We start from the raw sequence: 26,438 nt of genomic DNA, 5'->3' as shown, positions 1-26,438 counted from the left end.
CAGGTTCTGGGCATCAGAACTGGCATCAAAGTGGGCAAAACCCCAGTTTTCACAGATTTGAATAAGTAACCAGTGTTTTTGAGGGGTTAAATGGCTTTGGGCCACTGATCTCACACCACATTTACATACCTAGTGATGCCACACATCAAACTCAGATCACTTCAGCCTGGCCCAAACAGGTTCTGGGCATCAGAACTGGCATCAAAGTGGTAAAAATCCCAGTTTTCACAGATTTGAATAAGTAACTGGTGTTTTTGAAGGGTTAAATGGCTTTGGGCCACTGATCTCACACCACATTTACATACCTAGTGATGCCACACATCAAATTCAGATCACTCCAGCCTGGCCCAAACAGGTTCTGGGCATCAGAACTGGCATCAAAGTGGGCAAAAACCCAGTTTTCACAGATTTGAATAAGTAACCAGTGTTTTTGAGGGGTTAAATGGCTTTGGGCCACTGATCTCACACCACATTTACATACCTAGTGATGCCACACATCAAATTCAGATCACTTTAGCCTGGCCCAAACAGGTTCTGGGCATCAGAACTGGCATCAAAGTGGGCAAAACCCCAGTTTTCACAGATTTGAATAAGTAACTGGAGTTTTTGGGGGGTTAAATGGCTTTGGGCCACTAATCTCACACCACATTTACATACCTAGTGATGCCACACATCAAATTCAGATCACTTTAGCCTGGCCCAAACAGGTTCTGGGTATCAGAACTGGCATCAAAGTGGGCAAAACCCCAGTTTTCACAGATTTGAATAAGTAACCAGTGTTTTTGAGGGGTTAAATGGCTTTGGGCCACTGATCTGACACCACATTTACATACCTAGTGATGCTACACATCAAATTCAGATCTCTCCAGCCTGGCCCAAACAGGTTCTGGGCATCAGAACTGGCATCAAAGTGGTAAAAATCCCAGTTTTCACAGATTTGAATAAGTAACCAGTGTTTTTGAGGGGTTAAATGGCTTTGGGCCACTGATCTCACACCACATTTACATATCTAGTGATGCCACACATCAAATTCAGATCACTACAGCCTGGCCCAAACAGGTTCTGGGCATCAGAACTGGCATCAAAGTGGGCAAAACCCCAGTTTTCACAGATTTGAATAAGTAACCAGTGTTTTTGAGGGGTTAAATGGCTTTGGGCCACTGATCTCACACCACATTTACATACCTAGTGATGCCACACATCAAATTCAGATCACTACAGCCTGGCCCAAACAGGTTCTGGGCATCAGAACTGGCATCAAAGTGGGCAAAACCCCAGTTTTCACAGATTTGAATAAGTAACCAGTGTTTTTGAGGGGTTAAATGGCTTTGGGCCACTGATCTCACACCACATTTACATACCTAGTGATGCCACACATCAAATTCAGATCACTTCAGCCTGGCCCAAACAGGTTCTGGGCATCAGAACTGGCATCAAAGTGGTAAAAATCCCAGTTTTCACAGATTTGAATAAGTAACTGGTGTTTTTGAAGGGTTAAATGGCTTTGGGCCACTGATCTCACACCACATTTACATACCTAGTGATGCCACACATCAAATTCAGATCACTCCAGCCTGGCCCAAACAGGTTCTGGGCATCAGAACTGGCATCAAAGTGGGCAAAAACCCAGTTTTCACAGATTTGAATAAGTAACCAGTGTTTTTGAGGGGTTAAATGGCTTTGGGCCACTGATCTCACACCACATTTACATACCTAGTGATGCCACACATCAAATTCAGATCACTACAGCCTGGCCCAAACAGGTTCTGGGCATCAGAACTGGCATCAAAGTGGGCAAAACCCCAGTTTTCACAGATTTGAATAAGTAACTGGAGTTTTTGGGGGGTTAAATGGCTTTGGGCCACTAATCTCACACCACATTTACATACCTAGTGATACCACACATCAAATTCAGATCACTTTAGCCTGGCCCAAACAGGTTCTGGGTATCAGAACTGGCATCAAAGTGGGCAAAACCCCAGTTTTCACAGATTTGAATAAGTAACCAGTGTTTTTGAGGGGTTAAATGGCTTTGGGCCACTGATCTGACACCACATTTACATACCTAGTGATGCCACACATCAAATTCAGATCACTCCAGCCTGGCCCAAACAGGTTCTGGGCATCAGAACTGGCATCAAAGTGGGCAAAACCCACTTTTCACAGATTTGAATAAGTAACCAGTGTTTTTGAGGGGTTAAATGGCTTTGGGCCACTGATCTCACACCACATTTACATACCTAGTGATGCCACACATCAAATTCAGATCACTCCAGCCTGGCCCAAACAGGCTCTGGGCATCAGAACTGGCATCAAAGTGGGCAAAACCCCAGTTTTCACAGATTTGAATAAGTAACCAGTGTTTTTGAGGGGTTAAATGGCTTTGGGCCACTGATCTCACACCACATTTACATATCTAGTGATGCCACACATCAAATTCAGATCACTACAGCCTGGCCCAAACAGGTTCTGGGCATCAGAACTGGCATCAAAGTGGGCAAAACCCCAGTTTTCACAGATTTGAATAAGTAACCAGTGTTTTTGAGGGGTTAAATGGCTTTGGGCCACTGATCTCACACCACATTTACATACCTAGTGATGCCACACATCAAATTCAGATCACTACAGCCTGGCCCAAACAGGTTCTGGGCATCAGAACTGGCATCAAAGTGGGCAAAACCCCAGTTTTCACAGATTTAAATAAGTAACCAGTGTTTTTGAGGGGTTAAATGGCTTTGGGCCACTGATCTCACACCACATTTACATACCTAGTGATGCCACACATCAAATTCAGATCACTTCAGCCTGGCCCAAACAGGTTCTGGGCATCAGAACTGGCATCAAAGTGGTAAAAATCCCAGTTTTCACAGATTTGAATAAGTAACTGGTGTTTTTGAAGGGTTAAATGGCTTTGGGCCACTGATCTCACACCACATTTACATACCTAGTGATGCAACACATCAAATTCAGATCACTCCAGCCTGGCCCAAACAGGTTCTGGGCATCAGAACTGGCATCAAAGTGGGCAAAAACCCAGTTTTCACAGATTTGAATAAGTAACCAGTGTTTTTGAGGGGTTAAATGGCTTTGGGCCACTGATCTCACACCACATTTACATACCTAGTGATGCCACACATCAAATTCAGATCACTTTAGCCTGGCCCAAACAGGTTCTGGGCATCAGAACTGGCATCAAAGTGGGCAAAACCCCAGTTTTCACAGATTTGAATAAGTAACTGGAGTTTTTGGGGGGTTAAATGGCTTTGGGCCACTAATCTCACACCACATTTACATACCTAGTGATGCCACACATCAAATTCAGATCACTTTAGCCTGGCCCAAACAGGTTCTGGGTATCAGAACTGGCATCAATGTGGGCAAAACCCCAGTTTTCACAGATTTGAATAAGTAACCAGTGTTTTTGAGGGGTTAAATGGCTTTGGGCCACTGATCTGACACCACATTTACATACCTAGTGATGCCACACATCAAATTCAGATCACTCCAGCCTGGCCCAAACAGGTTCTGGGCATCAGAACTGGCATCAAAGTGGGCAAAACCCACTTTTCACAGATTTGAATAAGTAACCAGTGTTTTTGAGGGGTTAAATGGCTTTGGGCCACTGATCTGACACCACATTTACATACCTAGTGATGACACACATCAAATTCAGATCACTCCAGCCTGGCCCAAACAGGTTCAGGGCATCAGAACTGGCATCAAAGTGGTAAAAATCCCAGTTTTCACAGATTTGAATAAGTAACCAGTGTTTTTGAGGGGTTAAATGGCTTTGGGCCACTGATCTCACACCACATTTACATACCTAGTGATGCCACACATCAAATTCAGATCACTCCAGCCTGGCCCAAACAGGTTCTGGGCATCAGAACTGGCATCAAAGTGGGCAAAACCCACTTTTCACAGATTTGAATAAGTAACCAGTGTTTTTGAGGGGTTAAATGGCTTTGGGCCACTGATCTCACACCACATTTACATACCTAGTGATGCCACACATCAAATTCAGATCACTTCAGCCTGGCCCAAACAGGTTCTGGGCATCAGAACTGGCATCAAAGTGGGCAAAACCCACTTTTCACAGATTTGAATAAGTAACCAGTGTTTTTGAGGGGTTAAATGGCTTTGGGCCACTGATCTCACACCACATTTACATACCTAGGGATGCCACACATCAAATTCAGATCACTCCAGCCTGGCCCAAACAGGTTCTGGGCATCAGAACTGGCATCAAAGTGGGCAAAACCCACTTTTCACAGATTTGAATAAGTAACCAGTGTTTTTGAGGGGTTAAATGGCTTTGGGCCACTGATCTCACACCACATTTACATACCTAGTGATGCCACACATCAAATTCAGATCACTCCAGCCTGGCCCAAACAGGCTCTGGGCATCAGAACTGGCATCAAAGTGGGCAAAACCCCAGTTTTCACAGATTTGAATAAGTAACCAGTGTTTTTGAGGGGTTAAATGGCTTTGGGCCACTGACCTCACACCACATTTACATACCTAGTGATGACACACATCAAATTCAGATCACTCCAGCCTGGCCCAAACAGGTTCTGGGCACCAGAACTGGCATCAAAGTGGGCAAAACCCACTTTTCACAGATTTGAATAAGTAACCAGTGTTTTTGAGGGGTTAAATGGCTTTGGGCCACTGACCTCACACCACATTTACATACCTAGTGATGCCACACATCAAATTCAGATCACTCCAGCCTGGCTCAAACAGGTTCTGGGCATCAGAACTGGCATCAAAGTGGTAAAAATCCCAGTTTTCACAGATTTGAATAAGTAACCAGTGTTTTTGAGGGGTTAAATGGCTTTGGGCCACTGATCTCACACCACATTTACATACCTAGTGATGCCACACATCAAATTCAGATCACTCCAGCCTGGCCCAAACAGGTTCTGGGCATCAGAACTGGCATCAAAGTGGGCAAAACCCACTTTTCACAGATTTGAATAAGTAACCAGTGTTTTTGAGGGGTTAAATGGCTTTGGGCCACTGATCTCACACCACATTTACATACCTAGTGATGCCACACATCAAATTCAGATCACTCCAGCCTGTTTGGGCCAGGCTGAAGTGATCTGAATTTGATGTGTGGCATCACTAGGTATGTATATGTGGTGTCAGATCAGTGGCCCAAAGCCATTTAACCCCTCAAAAACACTGGTTACTTATTCAAATCTGTGAAAATTGGCTGTGTGCCCACTTTGATGCCAGTTCTGATGCCCAGAACCTGTTTGGGCCAGGCTGGAGTGATCTGAATTTGATGTGTGGCATCACTAGGTATGTAAATGTGGTGTGAGATCAGTGGCCCAAAGCCATTTAACCCCTCAAAAACACTGGTTACTTATTCAAATCTGTGAAAATTGGCTGTGTGCCCACTTTGATGCCAGTTCTGATGCCCAGAACCTGTTTGGGCCAGGCTGGAGTGATCTGAATTTGATGTGTGGCATCACTAGGTATGTAAATGTGGTGTGAGATCAGTGGCCCAAAGCCATTTAACCCCTCAAAAACACTGGTTACTTATTCAAATCTGTGAAAAGTGGGTTTTGCCCACTTTGATGCCAGTTCTGATGCCCAGAACCTGTTTGGGCCAGGCTAAAGTGATCTGAATTTGATGTGTGGCATCACTAGGTATGTAAATGTGGTGTCAGATCAGTGACCCAAAGCCATTTAACCCTTCAAAAACACCAGTTACTTATTCAAATCTGTGAAACCTGGGATTTTTACCACGTTGATGCCAGTTCTGATGCCCAGAACCTGTTTGGGCCAGGCTGGAGTGATCTGAATTTGATGTGTGGCATCACTAGGTATGTAAATGTGGTGTGAGATCAGTGGCCCAAAGCCATTTAACCCCTCAAAAACACTGGTTACTTATTCAAATCTGTGAAAACTGGCCATTTGCCCACTTTGATGCCAGTTCTGATGCCCAGAACCTGTTTGGGCCAGGCTGGAGTGATCTGATTTTGATGTGGGACATCCCTAGGTATGTAAATGTGGTGTGAAATCAGTGGCCCAAAGCCATTTAACCCCTCAAAAACACTGGTTACTTATTCAAATCTGTGAAAACTGGGGTTTTGCCCACTTTGATGCCAGTTCTGATGCCCAGAACCTGTTTGGGCCAGGCTGGAGTGATCTGAATTTGATGTGTGGCATCACTAGGTATGTAAATGTGGTGTCAGATCAGTGGCCCAAAGCCATTTAACCCCTCAAAAACACTGGTTACTTATTCAAATCTGTGAAAAGTGGGTTTTGCCCACTTTGATGCCAGTTCTGATGCCCAGAACCTGTTTGGGCCAGGCTGGAGTGATCTGAATTTGATGTGTGGCATCACTAGGTATGTAAATGTGGTGTGAGATCAGTGGCCCAAAGCCATTTAACCCCTCAAAAACACTGGTTACTTTTTCAAATCTGTGAAAACTGGGGTTTTGCCCACTTTGATGCCAGTTCTGATGCCCAGAACCTGTTTGGGCCAGGCTGGAGTGATCTGAATTTGATGTGGGGCATCCCTAGGTATGTAAATGTGGTGTGAGATCAGTGGCCCAAAGCCATTTAACCCCTTAAAAACACTGGTTACTTATTCAAATCTGTGAAAATTGGCTGTGTGCCCACTTTGATGCCAGTTCTGATGCCCAGAACCTGTTTGGGCCAGGCTGGAGTGATCTGAATTTGATGTGTGGCATCACTAGGTATGTAAATGTGGTGTGAGGTCAGTGGCCCAAAGCCATTTAACCCCTCAAAAACACTGGTTACTTATTGAAATCTGTGAAAAGTGGGTTTTTCCCACTTTGATGCCAGTTCTGATGCCCAGAACCTGTTTGGGCCAGGCTAAAGTGATCTGAATTTGATGTGTGGCATCACTAGGTATGTAAATGTGGTGTCAGATCAGTGGCCCAAAGCTATTTAACCCCTCAAAAACACTGGTTACTTATTCAAATCTGTGAAAAGTGAGTTTTGCCCACTTTGATGCCAGTTCTGATGCCCAGAACCTGTTTGGGCCAGGCTGGAGTGATCTGAATTTGATGTGTGGCATCACTAGGTATGTAAATGTGGTGTGAGATCAGTGGCCCAAAGCCATTTAACCCCTCAAAAACACTGGTTACTTATTCAAATCTGTGAAAACTGGCTGTGTGCCCACTTTGATGCCAGTTCTGATGCCCAGAACCTGTTTGGGCCAGGCTGGAGTGATCTGAGTTTGATGTGGGGCTTCCCTAGGTATGTAAATGTGGTGTGAGATCAGTGGCCCAAAGCCATTTAACCCCTCAAAAACACTGGTTACTTATTCAAATCTGTGAAAATTGGCTGTGTGCCCACTTTGATGCCAGTTCTGATGCCCAGAACCCCTTTGGGCCAGGCTGGAGACACTTGAGTTTGATTAGGGGCATCACTAGATAGGTAATTGTGGTGTTAGATCAGTGGCCCAAAGCCATTTAACCCTTTCACTAACATACTTTGGTGCCCACTTTGATGCCCATTTTTTTGCCAGTTTTATAATTTTCGCAGCTGGTTTTGAGTGTATGTATATTAGGGCTCATCAGTGCATTGTATTTTATTATTGTCATGTGTCATTTTTGTTGATAAATGCATAAAAAACTGAAAAAACGAAATTGCCGAATAAGAAACTGACGAATAAGAAACCAACTTCAGCCCCGAATAAGAAACTGGACGAATAAGAAACCAACTTCAGCATCGTGCATATCAGACCATGACTGGGCACCGTGCTATAAACGTCTGTACATTAGCACAGTATCACACACCCGCCCAGTCATTGCATAGCCCTCCACTCATTAGCATATTGTCCCTGTCGCCACCTCAGCGCATGGAAGCCTACAGAGAAGCGCCCGGACGTGGACATTGCGCCGCCTACGTCACTACACCGCTGGCACCGAAGTGTCCTGTGCACGGCAAGAGCAACACGTACAGGAAGTGCCACGTGTACTAAGCGCGCATGCGCGGGGCCGCCCCGGGGCTGGGACTGTGCACTTCCTGCTACCTAATACCCAGTGCTAAATTCTTCTATTATCGCCAATAGTCTCGGGCCTGCTTCATCCGGACCCCGGCACGGAGGGAGCGCCGCGATGAGCGGATAAGTTGTGTGCCCGGCCGTCACCTCACCAGTATCTCGGGTGTATTCCTTCTACCCTCCCTCCCACCTTCACAGGACTCCGCCACCATGTCCAACGCCGGGTACAACTCCCAAAATGGGGGATCAGGGCCGCCCTACTCCAACGGTAAGCACGGACATGTTGTGTGTGGTCACTGGCCCGGTGTGTGGCTCCTGGAGGTCACAGTCACACGAGTCGTGATGCCCTGTGTTGTGTAAGAGGTGACCCTAGGAATCCAGGAGGGGGGAGAATGGCAGACGGCAGGGAAGGGGTTACTATAGCTACAATATACGAGATACAACCAGATATATATATGACGGCGCTGGCAGGGGTCACTTATAGATACAGTATATAGTGTATAGAGCTGGGCTGGCAGGGGTCACTTATATAGGTACAGTATATAGTGTATAGAGCTGGGCTGGCAGGGGTCACTTATATAGGTACAGTATATAGTGTATAGAGCTGGGCTGGCAGGGGTCACTTATATAGGTACAGTATATAGTGTATAGAGCTGGGCTGGCAGGGGTCACTTATATAGGTACAGTATATAGTGTATAGAGCTGGGCTGGCAGGGGTCACTTATATAGGTACAGTATATAGTGTATAGAGCTGGGCTGGCAGGGGTCACTTATATAGGTACAGTATATAGTGTATAGAGCTGGGCTGGCAGGGGTCACTTATAGGTACAGTATATAGTGTATAGAACTGGGCTGGCAGGGGTCACTTATAGGTACAGTATATAGTGTATAGAGCTGGGCTGGCAGGGGTCACTTATAGGTACAGTATATAGTGTATAGAGCTGGGCTGGCAGGGGTCACTTATAGGTACAGTATATAGTGTATAGAGCTGGGCTGGCAGGGGTCACTTATAGGTACAGTATATAGTGTATAGAGCTGGGCTGGCAGGGGTCACTTATAGGTACAGTATATAGTGTATAGAGCTGGGCTGGCAGGGGTCACTTATAGGTACAGTATATAGTGTATAGAGCTGGGCTGGCAGGGGTCACTTATAGGTACAGTATATAGTGTATGGAGCTGGGCTGGCAGGGGTCACTTATAGGTACAGTATATAGTGTATGGAGCTGGGCTGGCACGGGTCACTTTTATAGGTACAGTATATAGTGTATGGAGCTGGGCTGGCAGGGGTCACTTATAGGTACAGTATATAGTGTATAGAGCTGGGCTGACAGGGGTCCCTTGTAGCGACACTATATGATACATATTTGGGCTGGTAGTGCTCTCCCACAGATATAGTATATGGTATGTGTATATATAAATATATATGTCTGTGCTGACTTGCATTAGTTGCTCTGATCAAAGGTCACCGTGCGTCTTGTGCAGCAGCTGTCACCTTTGAGCTCTGCTCACTGAGCTGCCCCCCCCCTCCCACCAGTGTACATAGCGGTGATCTGACCCCCGTGTGCCCCCAGGACTTGTCACCTGGCCAGTTTATAGCCCCTGGTAATGGTTGTGGAGCTCGGTGTTGTTTTGGATACACATATGGTGTATGGGGAGCGGTGATCTGTAGAGTAACACTGCCCGTGTCTTGTGATGTGATAGTATCAGTCTTGTGTGGAGCCGCTGTCAGTCTCTTAGCCTCTGACTGTGATGACACGTGGTGGGTGTCCGGGGGGGGGGGGCTGCTTAGGATTGAGGGGCTCGTTACGAGTTACCACTGCCATTGACACGTGTTTGGCAGGTTGAGGTTTCTGTATTTGTGGATTATTATGACGGATACTGTAGCTATGGCATGGAATACCTGCGGAGGCTGGAGACATGGCGCTCACGGTCAGGTAGCTGCTTAGTCATTGACATTACTAACATTTCTGTGTGTCAGAGCAGTGCTGTCTGATTTTTGTTTCCCAGAATGAAATGTCTTGTATGTGGCGGTGCAGCAACACGGTTCTGACAATGTCGGGGCCTTTAGCTTCTTCAGGTTCTCTCTCTGGATAAATACCCTATGACAACTCTGCTGTGTACGTGCCGTAGGTACAGTCAGGAGCCAAGTGTTTGCGTTCTGTCACGTTTTGGCTGGGACTACATGGAGTTAGGCTATGTGCGGGTACATGTCTCAGGGCACATGCACACGGGACTATCTTCATTCTAGAATGCTACAGCAAAATCTACAGTGGTAAATATCCAACATGGTGAAGTTAAAGGGAACCTGTCAGGTGCGATGTGCACCTAGAACCACGAGCAGTTCTGAGTGTATATTGCTAATCCCTGCCTAACCGTCCCTGTATACACTAGCGTAGATAAAGAGATCTTTAGAAAAAGCATTTCTAAAGATCTTTCTTGATATGCTAATGAGGCCAGGGTCACATGGGTGTTACTTCCCTTGACTAGTCGGCCCCCTGAGCATTTAAGCACGCCAACAAGGGGCATGCTAATGAATGTGCAGCGTCAGAGGCATGGTCATTCTCACCTCTGCTGCCTTTTGGCTCAATACGCATGATCAGAACATCCCTGGCACTTCCGGTCATGCGCACTACACCAGTTTGAACCTGGGACGTTTACATTAGGCTTCATAGTATGCATGAATGGAAGTCCGGGACTTGTGATTATGCGTATTGAGCCGAAATCCAGCTTCTGATACACTGGCAGCAGTGAGTGGTGAGAGCAACCATGACTCTGATGCTGTGCATTCATTAGCATGTCTCTGTGGTCGTGCTGACATGCTAAGGGGGCCGACTAGCCAAGGAAACTAACGCCTTTGCGACTAGTCGCTAGCCTCATTAGCATATCATAAAAGATCTTTAGAAATACTTTTTCTAAAGATCCCTATATGTTTGCTACTAGATGCAGGGATTAGTAATATGCACCTAGAACTGTTCCTGGTTTTGGGTGCATATTGCACCTGACCGGTTCCCTTTAAGGCTGCTTTCACACATCCGGTTTGTGCTGAGCGGCACAATCCGGCTCAAAAACCTCTGCAACGGATGCGGCGAAAAAAACGGATCCATTGCATAAGTTTTTCCCATGCGGCCCGTCCGGTTTTTGACGGCTGCGGCTTGATACTGAGCATGCGCAGTACAAAAAAACGCATCCGGCGTCCATAGGCTTGCATTGTGAATTGCGCCAGATCCGGCGCGATAAGTTTTTTTCGCCCCCCGCTATACACAAACCACCTGCCCCTCTGACACCAGCTGACAATGTTGATTGGCTCTAATTTCCAGTTTTCATACAGTAGCACCGAGCTTGGTTTGTATGGACTCTAAGGGTACCGTCACACTTTAGCGACACAGTAGCGATCCCACCAGCGATCTGACCTGGTCAGGATCGCTGCTGCGTCGCTACATGGTCGCTGGTGAGCTGTCAAACAGGCAGATCTCACCAGTGACCAGCCCCCAGCCAGCAGCGACGTGCAAGCGACGCTGCGCTTGCACGGAGTCGTCGTCTGGAGGCTGCGGACACTGGTAACTAAGGTAAACATCGGCTATGGTTACCCGATGTTTACCTTAGTTACCAGCGCACACCGCTTAGCTTAGCGTGTGCAGGGAGCAGGAGCCGGCACTGGCAGCGTGAGAGCTGCGGAGGCTGGTAATGAAGGTAAATATCGGGTAACCACCTTGGACACACCTTCTCATTCAATGAGTTTTCTTTATTTTCATGACTCTGAAAATTGTAGATTCACATCGAAGGCATCAAAACTATGAATTAAAACTTGTGGAATGAAATATTTAAAGTGTGAAACAACTGAAAATATGTCTTATATTCTAGGTTCTTCAAAGTAGCCACCTTTTGCTTTCATTACTGCTTTGCACACTCTTGGCATTCTCTTGATGAGCTTCAAGAGGTAGTCACCGGAAAAGGTCTTCTAACAGTCTTGAAGGAGTTCCCAGAGATGCTTAGCACTTGTTGGCGCTTTTGCCTGCACTCTGCGGTCCAGCTCACCTCAAACCATCTCGATTGGGTTCAGGTCTGGTGACTGTGGAGACGAGGCCATCTGGCGTAGCACCCAATCACTCTCCTCCTTGGTCAAATAGCCCTTACACAGCCTGGAGGTGTGTTTGGGGTCATTGTCCTGTTGAAAAATAAATGATGGTCCAATTAAATGCAGACCGGATGGAATAGCACACCGCTGCAAGATGCTGTGATAGCCATGCTGGTTCTGTATGCCTTCAATTTTGAATAAATCCCCAACAGTGTCACCAGCAAGGCACTCCCACACCATCACACCTCCTCCTCCATGCTTCACGGTGGGAACCGGGCATGTAGAGTCCATCCGTTCACCTTTTCTACAAAGACACGGTGGTTGGATCCAAAGATCTCAAATTTGGACTCATCAGACCAAAACACAGATTTCCACTGGTCCAATGTCCATTCCCTGTGTTCTTTAGCCCAAAAAAAGGTCTCTTCTGCTTGTTGTCTGTCCTTAGCAGTGGTTTCCTAGCAGCTATTTTACCATGAAGGCCTGCTGCACAAAGTCTCCTCTTAACAGCTGTTCTAGAGATGAGGTGTGTCCAAACATTTGGTGTATGTATGTATGTATGTATGTATGTGTAAGTTCATGGTTCTATACTTGAAAACATCAATTCACCTTTTAAGAAGGAAAAAAGTAAAAGGCACATTGATAGTCTAGCAAGACAACTTTCCGTAAATTAACGGTGCTGATATCATTATATCTCTGAAAGCAACATGACTATATAAACAGTTTGAGGGGGTGTATTAATTTCCCCTTAAAGGGACTCTGTCAGCTCAAGATGACTATACAAACCAATCACAGGTGCTCTGGCATCATGGCGGGGCTAATCATTCAAATGCATTTTGCCACTTGCTTGTTTTCCATCTATGACTGCTCTTCTGTGGATCAGAGCTGTCAATCAAGGAAGAGAGGGTGGCGACAAGGGGATATATAATAGGTGGGAAGGTGCACTTAAGTGTTTGGTCGCACCACAGTGCACTGAGCAACTTTAGTTAGGGTGAATAGTCCTTTTAACCCCTTAACGACACATGACGTACTAATTAAGGAGAAGAGTGTGCTCAATACTTGAATGACCATCAGAGTGCTTGGGTATGCTCGGTACTTGGCTGAGAATCACAGGAGCTCAGATTTTATCTGACACAGCCAGCTTCATTGAGTGAATGCTCTTATTTATGGCTGGCTGTATGTATGTGGACGGAGACCTGAACTGCCCACCAATAATTTACTTCTGTTATACTCGCTACTTGAGTTGAGCCCATCAGAGCGTTAGACCTGCTCTTATTGAGTAAAGCGCACTTTAGTGCTCACTCATCATTAGTACTGATTTATCATATGCACACGCCATGATTTTGTTGTGGGCTCCTAAATTGTGCTCACATATCTATCAGATGATGGCTGTGTTAGTTAGCCATCATCTGTCTCTAATAGGCACGTGTACAGGTGAGCTCGCCTGTGACTATAAGGCTATGTGCGCACGTTGCGCAAATACATGCAGTTATGCTGCGCTTTGTAGCGCAGCGTAACTGCATGCGTCCTGCGTCCCCTGCACAGTCTATGGAGATTGTGCAGGGGCCGTGCGCACGTGGCGTTTTAGAGCGCAGCGCTTCGGCTACTGCCGAAGCGCTGCGTAAAAAGAAGTGACATGTCACTTCTTTCCTGCGCTTTGCCGGCAGCCCCTGCTCTGTCTATGGCAGGAGCTGCAGGCAGAGCGCATGGAATCGGCGCTCACTATGGACATTTCTGCAGCGATTTAAAGCGCACATGTGCTCTTCAGATCGCTGCAGAAATTTCTGCAGTGAACTGTACACAACGTGCGCACATAGCCTAAACCTTTAAAGCGCACCAATCACCAGGATTTTCCTTTATAACCTAAAGCCAGTGCTATACTGGCACTATCAGGCTGATTCTCTACATACCTGTAGTGGTCAGCTCGGATGTTTACGTTTTGAAATCCAAGAAAGTAAAGTTTATAAAATCGGCTGTTACTTTAGTGACAGTAGCTGAGGATCAGACATATCTGGGGGAGAATTCATAGTTATCCCCTCCCCCTGTTAGAATTAGCATAAGTATTATACTATTGATTTAACGTTTCACTACTAGGACCTGTGTGAGGTCATACCCATGTGACCTGAAGGGGCGGGGCCTCAGCCAACAAAGCTGGATACCAAATCACATGGGTATGACCTCACACAGGTCCTGGTAGTGAAAAGTTAAATCAATAGTATAATACTTATGCTAATTCTAGCAGGGGGAGGGGATAACTATGAATACGCCTTCAGATATCTGATCCTCAGCTGCTGTCACTCAACAAGCTGATGATTTTATAAACTTTACTTTTTTGGATTTCAAAACCTATACATTCGAGCTGACCACTACAGGTATGAATAGAATCAGCCTGATAGCGCCAGTATAGCACTGGCTGGTGATTGGTGCGCTTTTAATGGCACTGTCAAATTATAACAGCGGCATTACCAGCATGGCGAGGGTGAGGGTGTGTCATTTTATGTACTCATCCACGTTCCCATAACGCGATCGTAAGGCACCAATGGGTACTATGACAGCTGGGGGGGTCTGCTGAAGACCTCCATGCTTGTCATTACAGGGCTGTTTGGAAACCCTGCCTGTGGCCAGGCTTCAAAGGAGTTTGTTCTTTTTACTATATGCAGCAATATATAGATATTGCTTTATATAGCAAAGTGATCAAACAAAACCCTAATCCATAAGTTCATATGATCCCCCTTTTCTCCCATTAAAAGTATGGATAATTTAAAAAAAAAACAAAAAAAAACTTCACATATGTGACATCGCAAAAGTCTGATCTATCAAAAAATACCCATATCAGTAAACAAAAAAAAATTCTGTAAGAAGTGATTAAAATGTCAACTCCATCCCAAAATAATATCAATAAAATGTCAAATCCGATGTTTCAGGATTTCAGATGAAAGCTATTTATATGTGACACAAACACAAAATGAACCCAGCCTAATGAGACTTAAACAAGTGCGTAAATTAAAGGAAAATTTTAAGTTGCCAAAGAATATTTGAGACTGAATATTGTGCGACACTTCATGAATGCTGATGACTGCGCTCTCATCAGTGTCCGCCTGTGACATTCCTATGCATTGCCTCCAGCATCCTACTCATGTATCCTGGCCATTACAGGCTAGAAATACTCAATGAGTCGCATTGTTATTAATGGGCCATAAATTGCAAACTGTTTCAACTATATTCCAGTTCCAGGGAGTTGCCAAGACGTGTATCCTAAAAGTCTAATGTATAGAAACTTCTAAACTGTAATAAATGCACATACTTCATTCAACCAAATTCACTGTTACGTGGACGTTTGCATGTGGTTTAAAGGTTCACATGCTTTTTGACATGCAATCACGTATTAGATCATTTTAGACCTTTAAAAAAGTGTAGGATCTAAGCGTTGGTAAGTGACATGCTACCTTACCCCTTAAGGGGGCTTTACACACTACGATATCGTTAATGTTTTATCGTCGGGGTCACGTTGTTAGTGATGCACATCCGGCGTCATTAACGATATCGCAGCGTGTGACACGTACCAGCGACCTTAAACAACCTCAAAAATGGTGAAAATCGTTCACCATGGAGAGGTCATCCCAAACCCAAAAATCGGTAATGGCTGATTATCGATGTGGTTCGTCGCTCCTGGGGCAGCACACATCGCTGTGTGTGACACAGCAGGAGCGACGAACGTCTCCTTACTTGCCGCCGGCCGCAATGAAGAAGGAAGGAGGTGAGCGGGATGTTACATCCTGCTCATCTCCGCCCCTACGTTTTGAATGGCCGGCCTCTTAGTGACGTCGCCGTGATGCAGAACGTCCCTCCCCCTTGAGGGAGGGATTGTTCGACAGTCACAGCGACGACGACGACCAGGTAAGTGCGTGTGACGCTGCCGTAGCGATAATGTTCGCTGTGGCAGCGATCACACGAAATCGCATGCACGACGGGGGTGGGTGCTTTTGCATACGATATCGCTTGCAATTGCTAGCAATATCGTAGGGTGTAAAGCCCGCTTTAGGCCAGAGTCGCGCTTGCGAGTCTCACATCAGCATCACCCGGCACGGCCTGCTGCTCACCAGACAGGGCTATCTCGGCTGCTTAGAAATACATGCAGCCGATGCACTCCTGTCAGGAGAGTGTACGGCCGCACTGGGTAATGAGATGTGTGACTCCGGCCTAAGATTTAGCCTCTCATCTAGCCAAATCAGATTTAATTCTTTGCAATGATGAGGGGCAATACCCCAAAACAACATGCAAATTGAGGTTCTGGTTTGGCTTATATCCTAAGTAGTGTTGCGCGAGTACTACCGTGATCTGTACTCGTTAAGAGCAGTTGGATGCTCAGATGGGCAAGACTTGAGCACCCAAGTATAATGGAAGTGAATGGAGGACTCGAGCATCTTTCCGGAAGATTGCTTGGAAAATGCTTGAGTCCCCCATTGACTTCCATAATACTTGGGTACTCATGTTGTGCCAATCCGAGCATGGTAGTGCTTGCTCATCACTAATCCCAAGTCATATGGCAAGGCTTGTTAAAGGGCCGTATTGACTTTTAGGATTACTACTTCCAATAGTTGGCACTAGAGTTCAGGTCTCATCCTCTCAAGAGGCAATTTGTATATTAAGAAAGTGTAATATTTTTGACTCCTGTTTTTATGTGGTCAAATTTATGCAAAAACAAATTCTAAAGGGATCACAAACTTTCCACCGCCACTGCATATAGTAACATACCATGTGTTATACCAAAAATAAAAAAGAGCGGTCTCTCAATCCACCATCCACATTATTTGGCTCTGCTATATGTGCCGTTCGTTACCCTTTACAACTATATGATCTTGTTGTACATCCTGTTCCGAACCTAAAAACTTTACAGAGGATCTTTTCATCAATTTTTTTCATGCTGAATTGGACACACAAAGTAATTGTAGCTGCAGAGCAGAATAATTTTTTTTTTTTTCCCCCCTTCATTGTTGCCTAATATTGCTGAGATATTAGCAATCAAAGTATTCCGCATCTGGGGTGTTAATTCTTAAGTCCTAGTTATAGTTGAGCGAGTACCTAACTATTTGTACTCGCTATACTCATAACGAGTACTGTCTAATACTCGCGTATTCATTCCGAATAGCATGTGCAATGCAAGTCAATTGGGAGTAACGAGTAACCCGAATGCCGTTACATTGCGAGTTTTCCCCATTGACTTGCATTGCACATGCTTTTTGGAATGAAGTAGTGAGTATTAGACAGTACACGTTATGAGTATAGAGAGTACGAATAGTTAGGTACTCACTCAGCTCTAGTCCTAGTGGGTGTTATCTAAGTGTTTTCAATGGGGGCATGTACGCCTTTTCTATATATGGTGCTGACAAATGGTAAACAGGCAGCAATACACTGGAGAAAGAAGAACACCCAGAGTCAGTGTGAGATGTACGCTGCTGTGCTAAAAGTGTAATAACTCTGCAGTGAGCGCACAGCAGGGTGTCCTTACATCTCACATTGAAGTCCAGGGCAATAGCATAGAGCAGGTTTCTGAGTGGGTTAGGATACCGCTCTGATCTCCTGGTCTAACCTCCTGCATGATTAGTAAGTGCTGGGAGTAAAGCACCTGTCACATTTAACAACTTTCCAGCAATCACGACAACAATACAACCTGATAAGGATCGCTGGTAAGTCGCTATGTGGTCGCTGATGAGATGTCAAACTGTCATATCTTCCCAACGATACAGCGACTGTAGCGACCTGTATAATGATCTCGGTGGTCGTTGGGACCCTGAGCTCTGAGTCGTCAACAAGGTCATTGGTAAGGCGTCAAACACACCGATGCATCCTGCCCAGCAGGACCTCGACGATCAAAAAATGGTCCAGGCTATTCCGACACGACCAGCGATCTCACAGCAGGGGCCTGGTCGCTGCTATGTGTCAAACGTAGCCAGATCGCTGGCAAGGTCGTTGTTGCGTCACAGAATCTCTGACTTGGCAGCGATCTTGCTATGTGTGAAGGTACCTTGCAGCACAGATGACTAGCACCTTTCAGATAAGATTGTTGGGGGAGGGGAGAGCTTAACTGTGTCACCTAAGTTTAGCGGTGTCCTTTCTATCAGCTCCCCGCATCTCATACCACTGTCACCTCTGCCATATTGCCTGCTTAGACAGGGAGTAATCACACTTATGTCTGCTCAGCAGTGAGAGCACAGCAGGCTGCTATTTCATCTCACACAGGTCTGCCTGTTCTGAGGAAGCTAAGCTATGGGGGGCGTGTTCTTTCTCCAGTGTGTTGCTGTCTGGTTATTATTGGTCAGCGTCCTACAGGAGGAAGAAGTACACTCCCCCAGAGAAAACGCTTGGATAAATTTTGTTTAGTTCTAGTGGGTATTAACTCACTAGGTATCAAATTCCTTGTTTGCTGAGATCTCCACAACAGTGAGGCAAAATAAATATAAATATTCAGCAGAGCCACTAACATCTTGTTTAGAGTTCAACATGAAAACTTTGATGAAAGGTCTTCTCTGTCAGCACAGAGTAAGCATACGTGACTCTTGGTTGGCTTGTTTGGTGCATTTTTCCAGTGTCTCGAGTTTATGCCTTTCTCTGTCTCTTGTAAAGCATCAAGAAAGAGCATGGATGAAATCATAGCAAAAAGAATACAAAACATAATACCTGATCTTATAAACCTAGAACAAGTGGGATTTACAAAAGAGAGAGAAGCAAAAGATAATGTAATTAAAACCCTAAATGCCATTCAATATGCAAAACATAACAATATTGAAACTGCAATCATCACCTCAGATGCAGAAAAAGCTTTCGACCGCGTCAATTGGCTATTTATCGAACAAACTTTAAAAAAATTTGGCTTCCCACCCTTATTCATTGACAAAATCCTGGCACTTTTTTTATACCACCCCAACTGCAAAGCTAAAAATAATGAACTCTCCTCTAGTTTTAACATAAAAAATGGAACCAGACAGGGCTGTCCCCTTTCACCACTTCTATTTATTCTAACAATAGAAACCTTTCTCCAGAAAATAAGACAAAATCCCAAGATCTCAGGCCTGAAATGCAACCAAATAGAATACAAATCCGCGGCATTTGCAGATGACATACTTTTCATTTTAACGAACCCTTCAAATTCAATTAAGGCCCTTACCGCAGATTTCAAGTTATATAGTGAAGTCTCCAACTTCAAAATAAATTTTTCAAAATCCCATTTATTAAACATTAACATTCCCCCCCAAAATATGGAAAGATGTATCAGAATCATCCCCTTTCAGTATTAGCAATTCCATCACCCACCTAGGCGTAAGAATTAGCAACTTCCTGTCTCAACTATACGATCTGAATCTCAAGCCACTTTTTCACAAAATAGAAGCCGACATTTCCGCTTGGAGCAGTTTACCAATCTCGTGGTTTGGGAGAACCAATTTAATCAAGATGATCATTCTGCCAAAAATCTTATATCTTCTACAAGTAATCCCTACAGATATCCCACAACATTTCTTCAGCAAATTGAAAAACATGATCTCAAATTTTATATGGCTTAAAAAGAGCCATAGACTAAAGTACACTATACTGACTGCTCCTAAATCTAAAGGAGGAACAGGACTCCCAGATTTTGAACGCTATTGGCTAGCCACACACATAGCCAGACTCATGGAGATGAGGACAAACCCCCCTAGAAAACTGTGGACTACCTTGGAAATCAGCAACTTAAAAGGAGACCTATCACATTTTCTATGGCCAACCCCTCACAACAGATTCAAATATAAAGACATACTGAACCCTTTTACCAAAGTAACACTTAAGCTTTGGCACAAATTTTAATAAAAAACTAGATCTAATTCCGAACATTTGCAGAGCCACCCCCATTTCTCTAGTCCCTTCCACGACAGCATAGGAGGTTGTCTCTCCACGCCCTAATTGGGACAGGAAGTTCAAGAGGTTTAAAAGGACCCTCCCACCTCCCACAGCCAGTGTCTTTCCTGTCCCCATGGGGCATGGAGAGGTTTTTAATTTCTCCTATGCTGTGGTGGCCGGCGAACTACAGTATAATATTTTTTTTTTTTTTCTTCCCCTGTTACCTTAAGCCGGACAGCATCGGTCGGGCCTTCACCGCTCCTCCCTTGCTGTTCCCTCACGCTGTGGGGGACCGCTGCTCCAGCCTTCCGGAACCTCCGCTGGGGTGATGCAGGCTGTCGAGCTCCCCGGCCGGCGTCCTCCCTGAGCCGCCGGCCGCTTCCTGCATGCACGCTGCCGGAGCGATCCGGAAGTGCTCCCGGGGGCGGGACTTCCGGTCTTGCGAACTTCCGGTTGAGCGCTTCCGGTTTGCGGAGGCAGCGTGGAGGACACGCCGACGCTGACACGGCCTGTCGGGGACCTGCTGCAGGAGGCGGGGAACATCACCAGTCGCTGGGGGGGGCAGGCCTTTCCACAGGAAGGCTGCCCGGAAGGCATCAGAACCACGGTAAGGATTCTTCTGTGTGCTCTGTCAGGTCTTCCTCTGCTGCTGCAGAGCCCAGCGTTTCCCCCTGCTTCAGTAAGAGGCTGAGGGACGGTCCCTGATGCCTGGTATCAGGCTGACATGGTGAGTGGTTTCCAGGAGGATGTGCCTGCTGGTATTTGTGTCAAGTCTGACCAGTGTGCAAGGCTACGGAAACTTTGCCAGCAGTGTACGTCTGTCCCTTCCATGGGCTACTGGTGGCTGATGGCCTTGGGTCCCAGTGGACACTCCTGGATATTGCTGTATCAGGACATGGGCTGGCTGCCTGGTCTGATGACGCCTCTCTGTTCCGTTGAGTGGAGAGGGCAGGCATCGTGTGTATAGCTGCTTAGGGCTACACATCGTCCCTTGTGCCAAGCTGAGGTCCATGTTGCTACAGGAGCTTCAGGCCTCGCTAGCCTCCCTCCCTGCTGCTGACCCTTCTGCCACAAAACAGTTACCTCCAGTCGTCTGATCCTGCGGCTGATTCCGCCTCGGTGGGTCCCGATAAAGGTTTTCCTCCGGGGGGCCTGACCGGTCTTTTCTTTTTCCCTGAGATGATTGGGGGATCTTAATGGAGCAGTTGGGTGCACTATGGGGTTGGAGGATGAGTAGGTCCTCCCCTCCGTTCAGGGCGAAATGTTCGCGGACCTGAAAACCACTGGGCAAGGGGGTTTCTTGTCCATGCTACTGTCCTGGATCTTCTCTCTAGTATGGGATTTCCTTGAGGAGCTTTCTGGAGTGTCCTCTGAAACAGTTTCCCCTGGAGAGTTCTGGGTTGCTTTGGGAGATTCCCATGCAGGTAGCCAAGGTCGCTCTACAAACAGCGCTCCCCCTTGCGGCCAATTACCAGCTTGGGAATCTGATAGTTAGGTCAGGAGTCTCATGAAGAAGTCCTGGGAGGCTTCGTCGTCTCCCATCGGGCCCGTACTGCCTCCTCTTAGGTCCCCCTGTCCCTCCTTCGGAGGCTCGACCAGTGGAGGCTCAATTCCTGGGGTGCTCCTAGGGATGAGTACTGGAATCCCTTCCCTTACTTAGGAAGGCAACTAGTTTGACAGGTACCTCTGTGTAGTCGGTCCGCCTGGCTGCCAGGACCTCAGTTTTGTCTAACTCGGACAGACGAGCTCTAGGCTAAGGCTTGGAGTAGGGACTCTACTTCCACACTGCGGCTTGCTCCCGTCTGTTTAAGGGTTGGGCCTGCCCTGGATGATATTCTGGACAGGGCGACTGATCGTCAGGCCTGCCGGATACACCCTCCAGGCAACGGTCCTTTCGTCCCTCGATACCTCGGGCCTCCCAGCCCAAGGGGTGAGGTGAGTCTGACCGTGGGAACTACCCTTAGGGTGAGGGGAGTACTTTCTCATCCCTTCCCATCCACTAAGTCCTCAGCATGACGAACAGTGTGTCGGCTCGGGTGGGGGGACGGCTCTCTGCCTTCTTTCCCAGTGGCGGGCCTTCTCCACCTGGCCAGGGGTCCTACAAGCTCATCTCAGAGGGTCTATTGGTAGACCCCTCCCCCCGGCCTCCGCGTCACGGCCCTGTCGTCACAGGGTTCTCAGGATCTCCTGTGCTCGATGATTCGGGAGTTAATCCTTTCGGGGGTCGTTTCTGTCCAGAGTCGGGAAGTAGGGGTAGGTCGCTTCTCCGTCTCTTCCTTGTCAACACTCCATCTGGAGACGTCCGGTTTTTCATCTATCGGAGGCGTCTCAATCCAGCGGATCAGATACCGATGTTTCATGGATGGAGTCTGGGAACTCTGTTGTTCCCCTGCTCGGTCTCCGCCACCTGTTGGCCTCGATTGCCCTGAGGGACGCCTAGTTCCATGTGCCCTTCCATCCTTGTCTCCGGCAGTACCTCAAACTTGCGGTTCTGCACGGAGGGACCATGCTTCTTTTCCACTTACAGATCCTTCCCTTCGGGTTCTTCTCGGCTCCAAGGCTCTTTTCAAAGATCAGGGTTGAGGTGGTCACCTTCCTCCGTTGCAGAGTTAGCCTCAACCTGACAGGCATCCTTCCCCCAGAGGATCACAGATTGACGCTGCTGGCCTCACTCTCGATGTTCATAGCCAAGCGCGCCCGACCCTTCAAGGCGCTATATCGGCCCTGGGTTTTATGACGTCCTGCATTCCCTCAGTCTTGTGGGCTCCGGCCCACTCTCGTGGTCTATGGGGTCATATCCTGGTTCATTGGGTTGGACTCCCTTCCTCCCTGAACACCGGTTTCGCCTGTCGGCACCCGTCTTCTCGTCCCTTCTCTGGTGTGTCCCTACAACCTGATGGTTGGGGTTGCCTGGACCCGGTCACCCCTGGTTACACTGGCAGCCGATGCCAGCCAGAGGGGCTGGGGGGCTATGGTGGAAAACTCTCAGTTCAGGGGGGCTGGAGCCCTTAGGTCGGCACCCAGTCCTCCAACTACCGGGAACTCGGGGTGGTCGGAGAAGCCCTCCTCGCTGCCCAGGATCCCATCCGGGTCACTCACGTCCAGGTCTACTGGGACAATGGCTCCACAGTGGCACATCTCCGCCATCAGGGCAGTTCTGGGTCGGCGCCCTGAAGTCTGTATCCTCCCGGATCTTCCACTGGGCAGGACAGTCCCTGCTGCAGTCCATCTACAGGGATCCCTACACCTTCAAGCAGACTTCCTGAGTCGTCAGGTTGTTCACCCAGGGGAGTGGAGTCTGGCCCAAGCGGTGTTCTGCTCTCTGGTGGCAAGGTGGGGTGCTCCAGAGGTAGACCTCTTTGCTTCAGCAGGAAATTGCCTGGTCGCTACATTTGTCTCCCTGAACCCTCGGGGCAACGCATTGGGGGTGAACGCCTTCTGCCACAATTGGTCCTTTTTGCCTCGATACGCCTTCCCGCCTACTCCTCTTCTCGCACGAAGCCTGAGGACGATCAGGGACGACGGAGCCACGACCATCCTGGTAGCTCCTCTGTGGCCGCGGCTGAGTTGGTACTGCCTGACCCTGACTCTCAGACTCGACGGACCGGTCCTCCTGGGTGCAGACCCCAGTTTCCTGTCTCAGGATCCGATATTCCATCCGGTCCCCCAGGAGCTCCAGTTGGCTGCCTGGCTTCTGAGGCCCGAGCACTGAAGGCCCAAGGACTTTCTGACTAGGTCGTGGCTGCTCTACAAAAGGACCGTACACCAGTGGCTAATAGTATTTCCACTGAACTCTGGATGAGATTTCCTCCTGGTGTGGTTCTCGGCCTCCTGACCCGCTCCGGCCTACCATTGCGCAGATTCTCGAGGTCATCCAGAGTGGATTGGACTTAGGCCTTCGGCCCAGCACCCTGAAGGTGCAGATCTCGGCGCTTAGTACAGTGTTGTCCCGGCTCTGGCAGATCGTCGCTGGATCCGCCGTTTCAGGGTATCCGCTAGTAGGCTCTGTCCGCGGCGGCGGATCCTGACACCTTGCTGAGATCTCAATGTGGTCCTTACCGGATTTTCTCAGTCACCCTTTGGGCCACTGTCCTCTTGTACCATTCGTTCTCTTTCTCACAAGACTGTCTTTCTTGTGGCTATTACGTCTGCTCGTAGAGTCGGGGAACTTCAGGCTTTGTCTATTCGGGAGCCTTCCTGACCGTCAGAGATGACAGCATTGTTTTCAGTTGGACCCTTCCTTCCTTCCCAAGGTGGTTTCGGATTTTACCGTTCTCAGTCAATCATCCTGCCTTCCTTCTGTCAGAATCCTCCGGGTGAGGAAGGGTTTCATTCTTTGGTTGTTCGTCGGACAGTGTTGCACTACCTGGAGGTTACTGCTTCTTGGCGCCTTGATTATATCCTGTTCATCCAGCCCTTTGGCCGACATAAGGGCAGGAAGGTGGCTAAGAGTGCCGTCGCCAACTGGATTGTGCGGGCAATTTGAGACGCCTACCTCGCTCAGCATCTCTCTCCTCCTACCGGATTCTCGGCGCACTCCACCGGGGCTAACTCTGTCTCCTGGGCTGCACGGGCAGGGGCTTCTCCTGAGCAGATCTGCAAGGCGGCTACGTGGTCTTCCCTCCATACTTTCACGAAGCATTATTGTCTGGATCCGGATTCCAGCAGGGATTGGCTTTTGGCAGGAAGGTCCTGCAGGCTGTGGTCCCCCCCCTAGGTATCAATTCTTTGGTATTCCTCCTATGCTGTCGTGGAAGGGACTAGAGAAATAAGAATTATTCTTACCGTTAATTCGATTTCTAGGACCTTCCACGACAGCAGGTAATTCCCTCCCCTTTTGTATTCATATATTCCTGAATATGTGGTACTTCTCATATGCTATGGGTTCTTTGTAAGACACTGGCTGTGGGAGGTGGGAGGGTCCTTTTAAACCTCTTGAACTTCCTGTCCCAATTAGGGCGTGGAGAGACAACCTCCTATGCTGTCGTGGAAGGTCCTAGAAATCGAATTAACGGTAAGAATAATTCTTATTTTACATGTAATCCCGCAAAAATTTAGACTCCTAAAAAAACAAAATTAGGACATCAAAAAATCTCTGCAACATAACACTGTCAGAGATAATCCATAACCATGAACCATTAACTATACAAGAGCTAAAATCCATCTTTAATCCAATAGATTTAAAAGATAAAGACCTAGCCATCATTAGAGACCTAGCTTCATATCACATCCCAGATATTTCCCCTTCAAACCCGTCCCCCCAACAAGTATTTCTACTACATGCTCAAGGGAAGAATAGGCTAATCTCAAAAATATACAAGCTACTATATAACACTTCGGAAAAACCTTCTTACATTAAGGCTATGTTCGCACGCTGCGTTTTTTTGACGCTGCGTTTTTGTGCGTTTTTGGCCGCTAAAAACGCACAAACGCACCTGCGTCGAAAAAACGCATCAAAAAACGCATGCGTTTTTACCGCGATTTGGTGCGTTTTTGGTTGCGTTTTGCTGCGTTTTTGATCTCTGCGTTTTGCTGCGTTTTTCCAATGCATTGCATGGGCGGAAAACGCAGAAAAACGCAGGAAAGAATTGACATGTCCATTTTTTTTTCAAGCTCAAAAACGCAGCTTAAAAAACAGTTGTGTGCGGACAGCAAAAATGAAAACTCAGACTTTGCTGGGGAAGCAAAGTCATCCAGTTTTGAGGCCAAAAATGCACCCGAAAAACGCGTAAAAACGCCGTGAAAAACGCACTATATGCACATAGCCTAACAGATGGGAAATGGAACTAAACACCACCTTCAACCCTAGTGAAATTCAAATGATCTTCAACAACGCCCACAACCTATCAACCGCATCTAGATATCAAGAACTCAACTATAAAATTATCTCCCGGTGGTATAAAACCCCAGACATTCTCTACAAAATTGACAACTCCTTGTCGCCACACTGCTGGAGATGTAATCAAATGACTGGCACCCCTTCACACATTTGGTATCATTGCCCAGAAATGGCAAAATATTGGGATTCCATTAAAATTCACATAGAAAATGCTCTCAAGACCAAACTCCCTTTCAACCCAAACTTTATTATCCTCAATCTAGATCCACAAAAGGAACACCTAAACAAACTCTCAATAATACCTCATCTCATAAATGCAGCAAAACTTCTAATAGCCAGACACTGGAAAGAAGGTGATGCACCGAGTCTAACTGAGTGGTTCAATGAATCAAATCTTATAAGCATACATGAAAAAGCCCGATTGCATTACACTAGGAAAAATGCGAAGCTTTTAGAATCTTGGGACAAATGGGACAGATACCAAAAGCTAACTAAAATCTCTTGACAAATTTGCTCATCCAAAGATAACACATTAGCTCAGAAACCGAATAGACAGTTAAGCAAAACAAACACGTTGTTCATACACACCTCTGAAAACAAAACCTTTTCATACTTTCATATATATAAATCCTAGTAACCAGACACCTTCTTAGAAATAGGTG

General features: G+C 46.9%; 1 protein-coding gene across 1 annotated transcript in view; it reads left to right on the top strand.

Moving 5' to 3' along the window:
- Nucleotides 1–7,997: 7,997 nt before the first annotated feature.
- Nucleotides 7,998–26,438, top strand: part of SEC24A (SEC24 homolog A, COPII component) — a 158,827-nt gene continuing 140,386 nt past the window's right edge. The window contains exon 1 of the mRNA XM_075344468.1: nucleotides 7,998–8,261. Within this exon, the coding sequence (XP_075200583.1) occupies nucleotides 8,204–8,261 (58 nt within the window). The 5' untranslated portion in view covers nucleotides 7,998–8,203. The remainder of the gene's footprint in view (nucleotides 8,262–26,438) is intronic.

The sequence above is a fragment of the Anomaloglossus baeobatrachus genome, chromosome 4 (assembly GCF_048569485.1).
Source record: "Anomaloglossus baeobatrachus isolate aAnoBae1 chromosome 4, aAnoBae1.hap1, whole genome shotgun sequence".
Taxonomy (NCBI): Eukaryota; Metazoa; Chordata; class Amphibia; order Anura; family Aromobatidae; genus Anomaloglossus; species Anomaloglossus baeobatrachus.
This window is presented reverse-complemented; position numbering and strand designations above follow the sequence as displayed.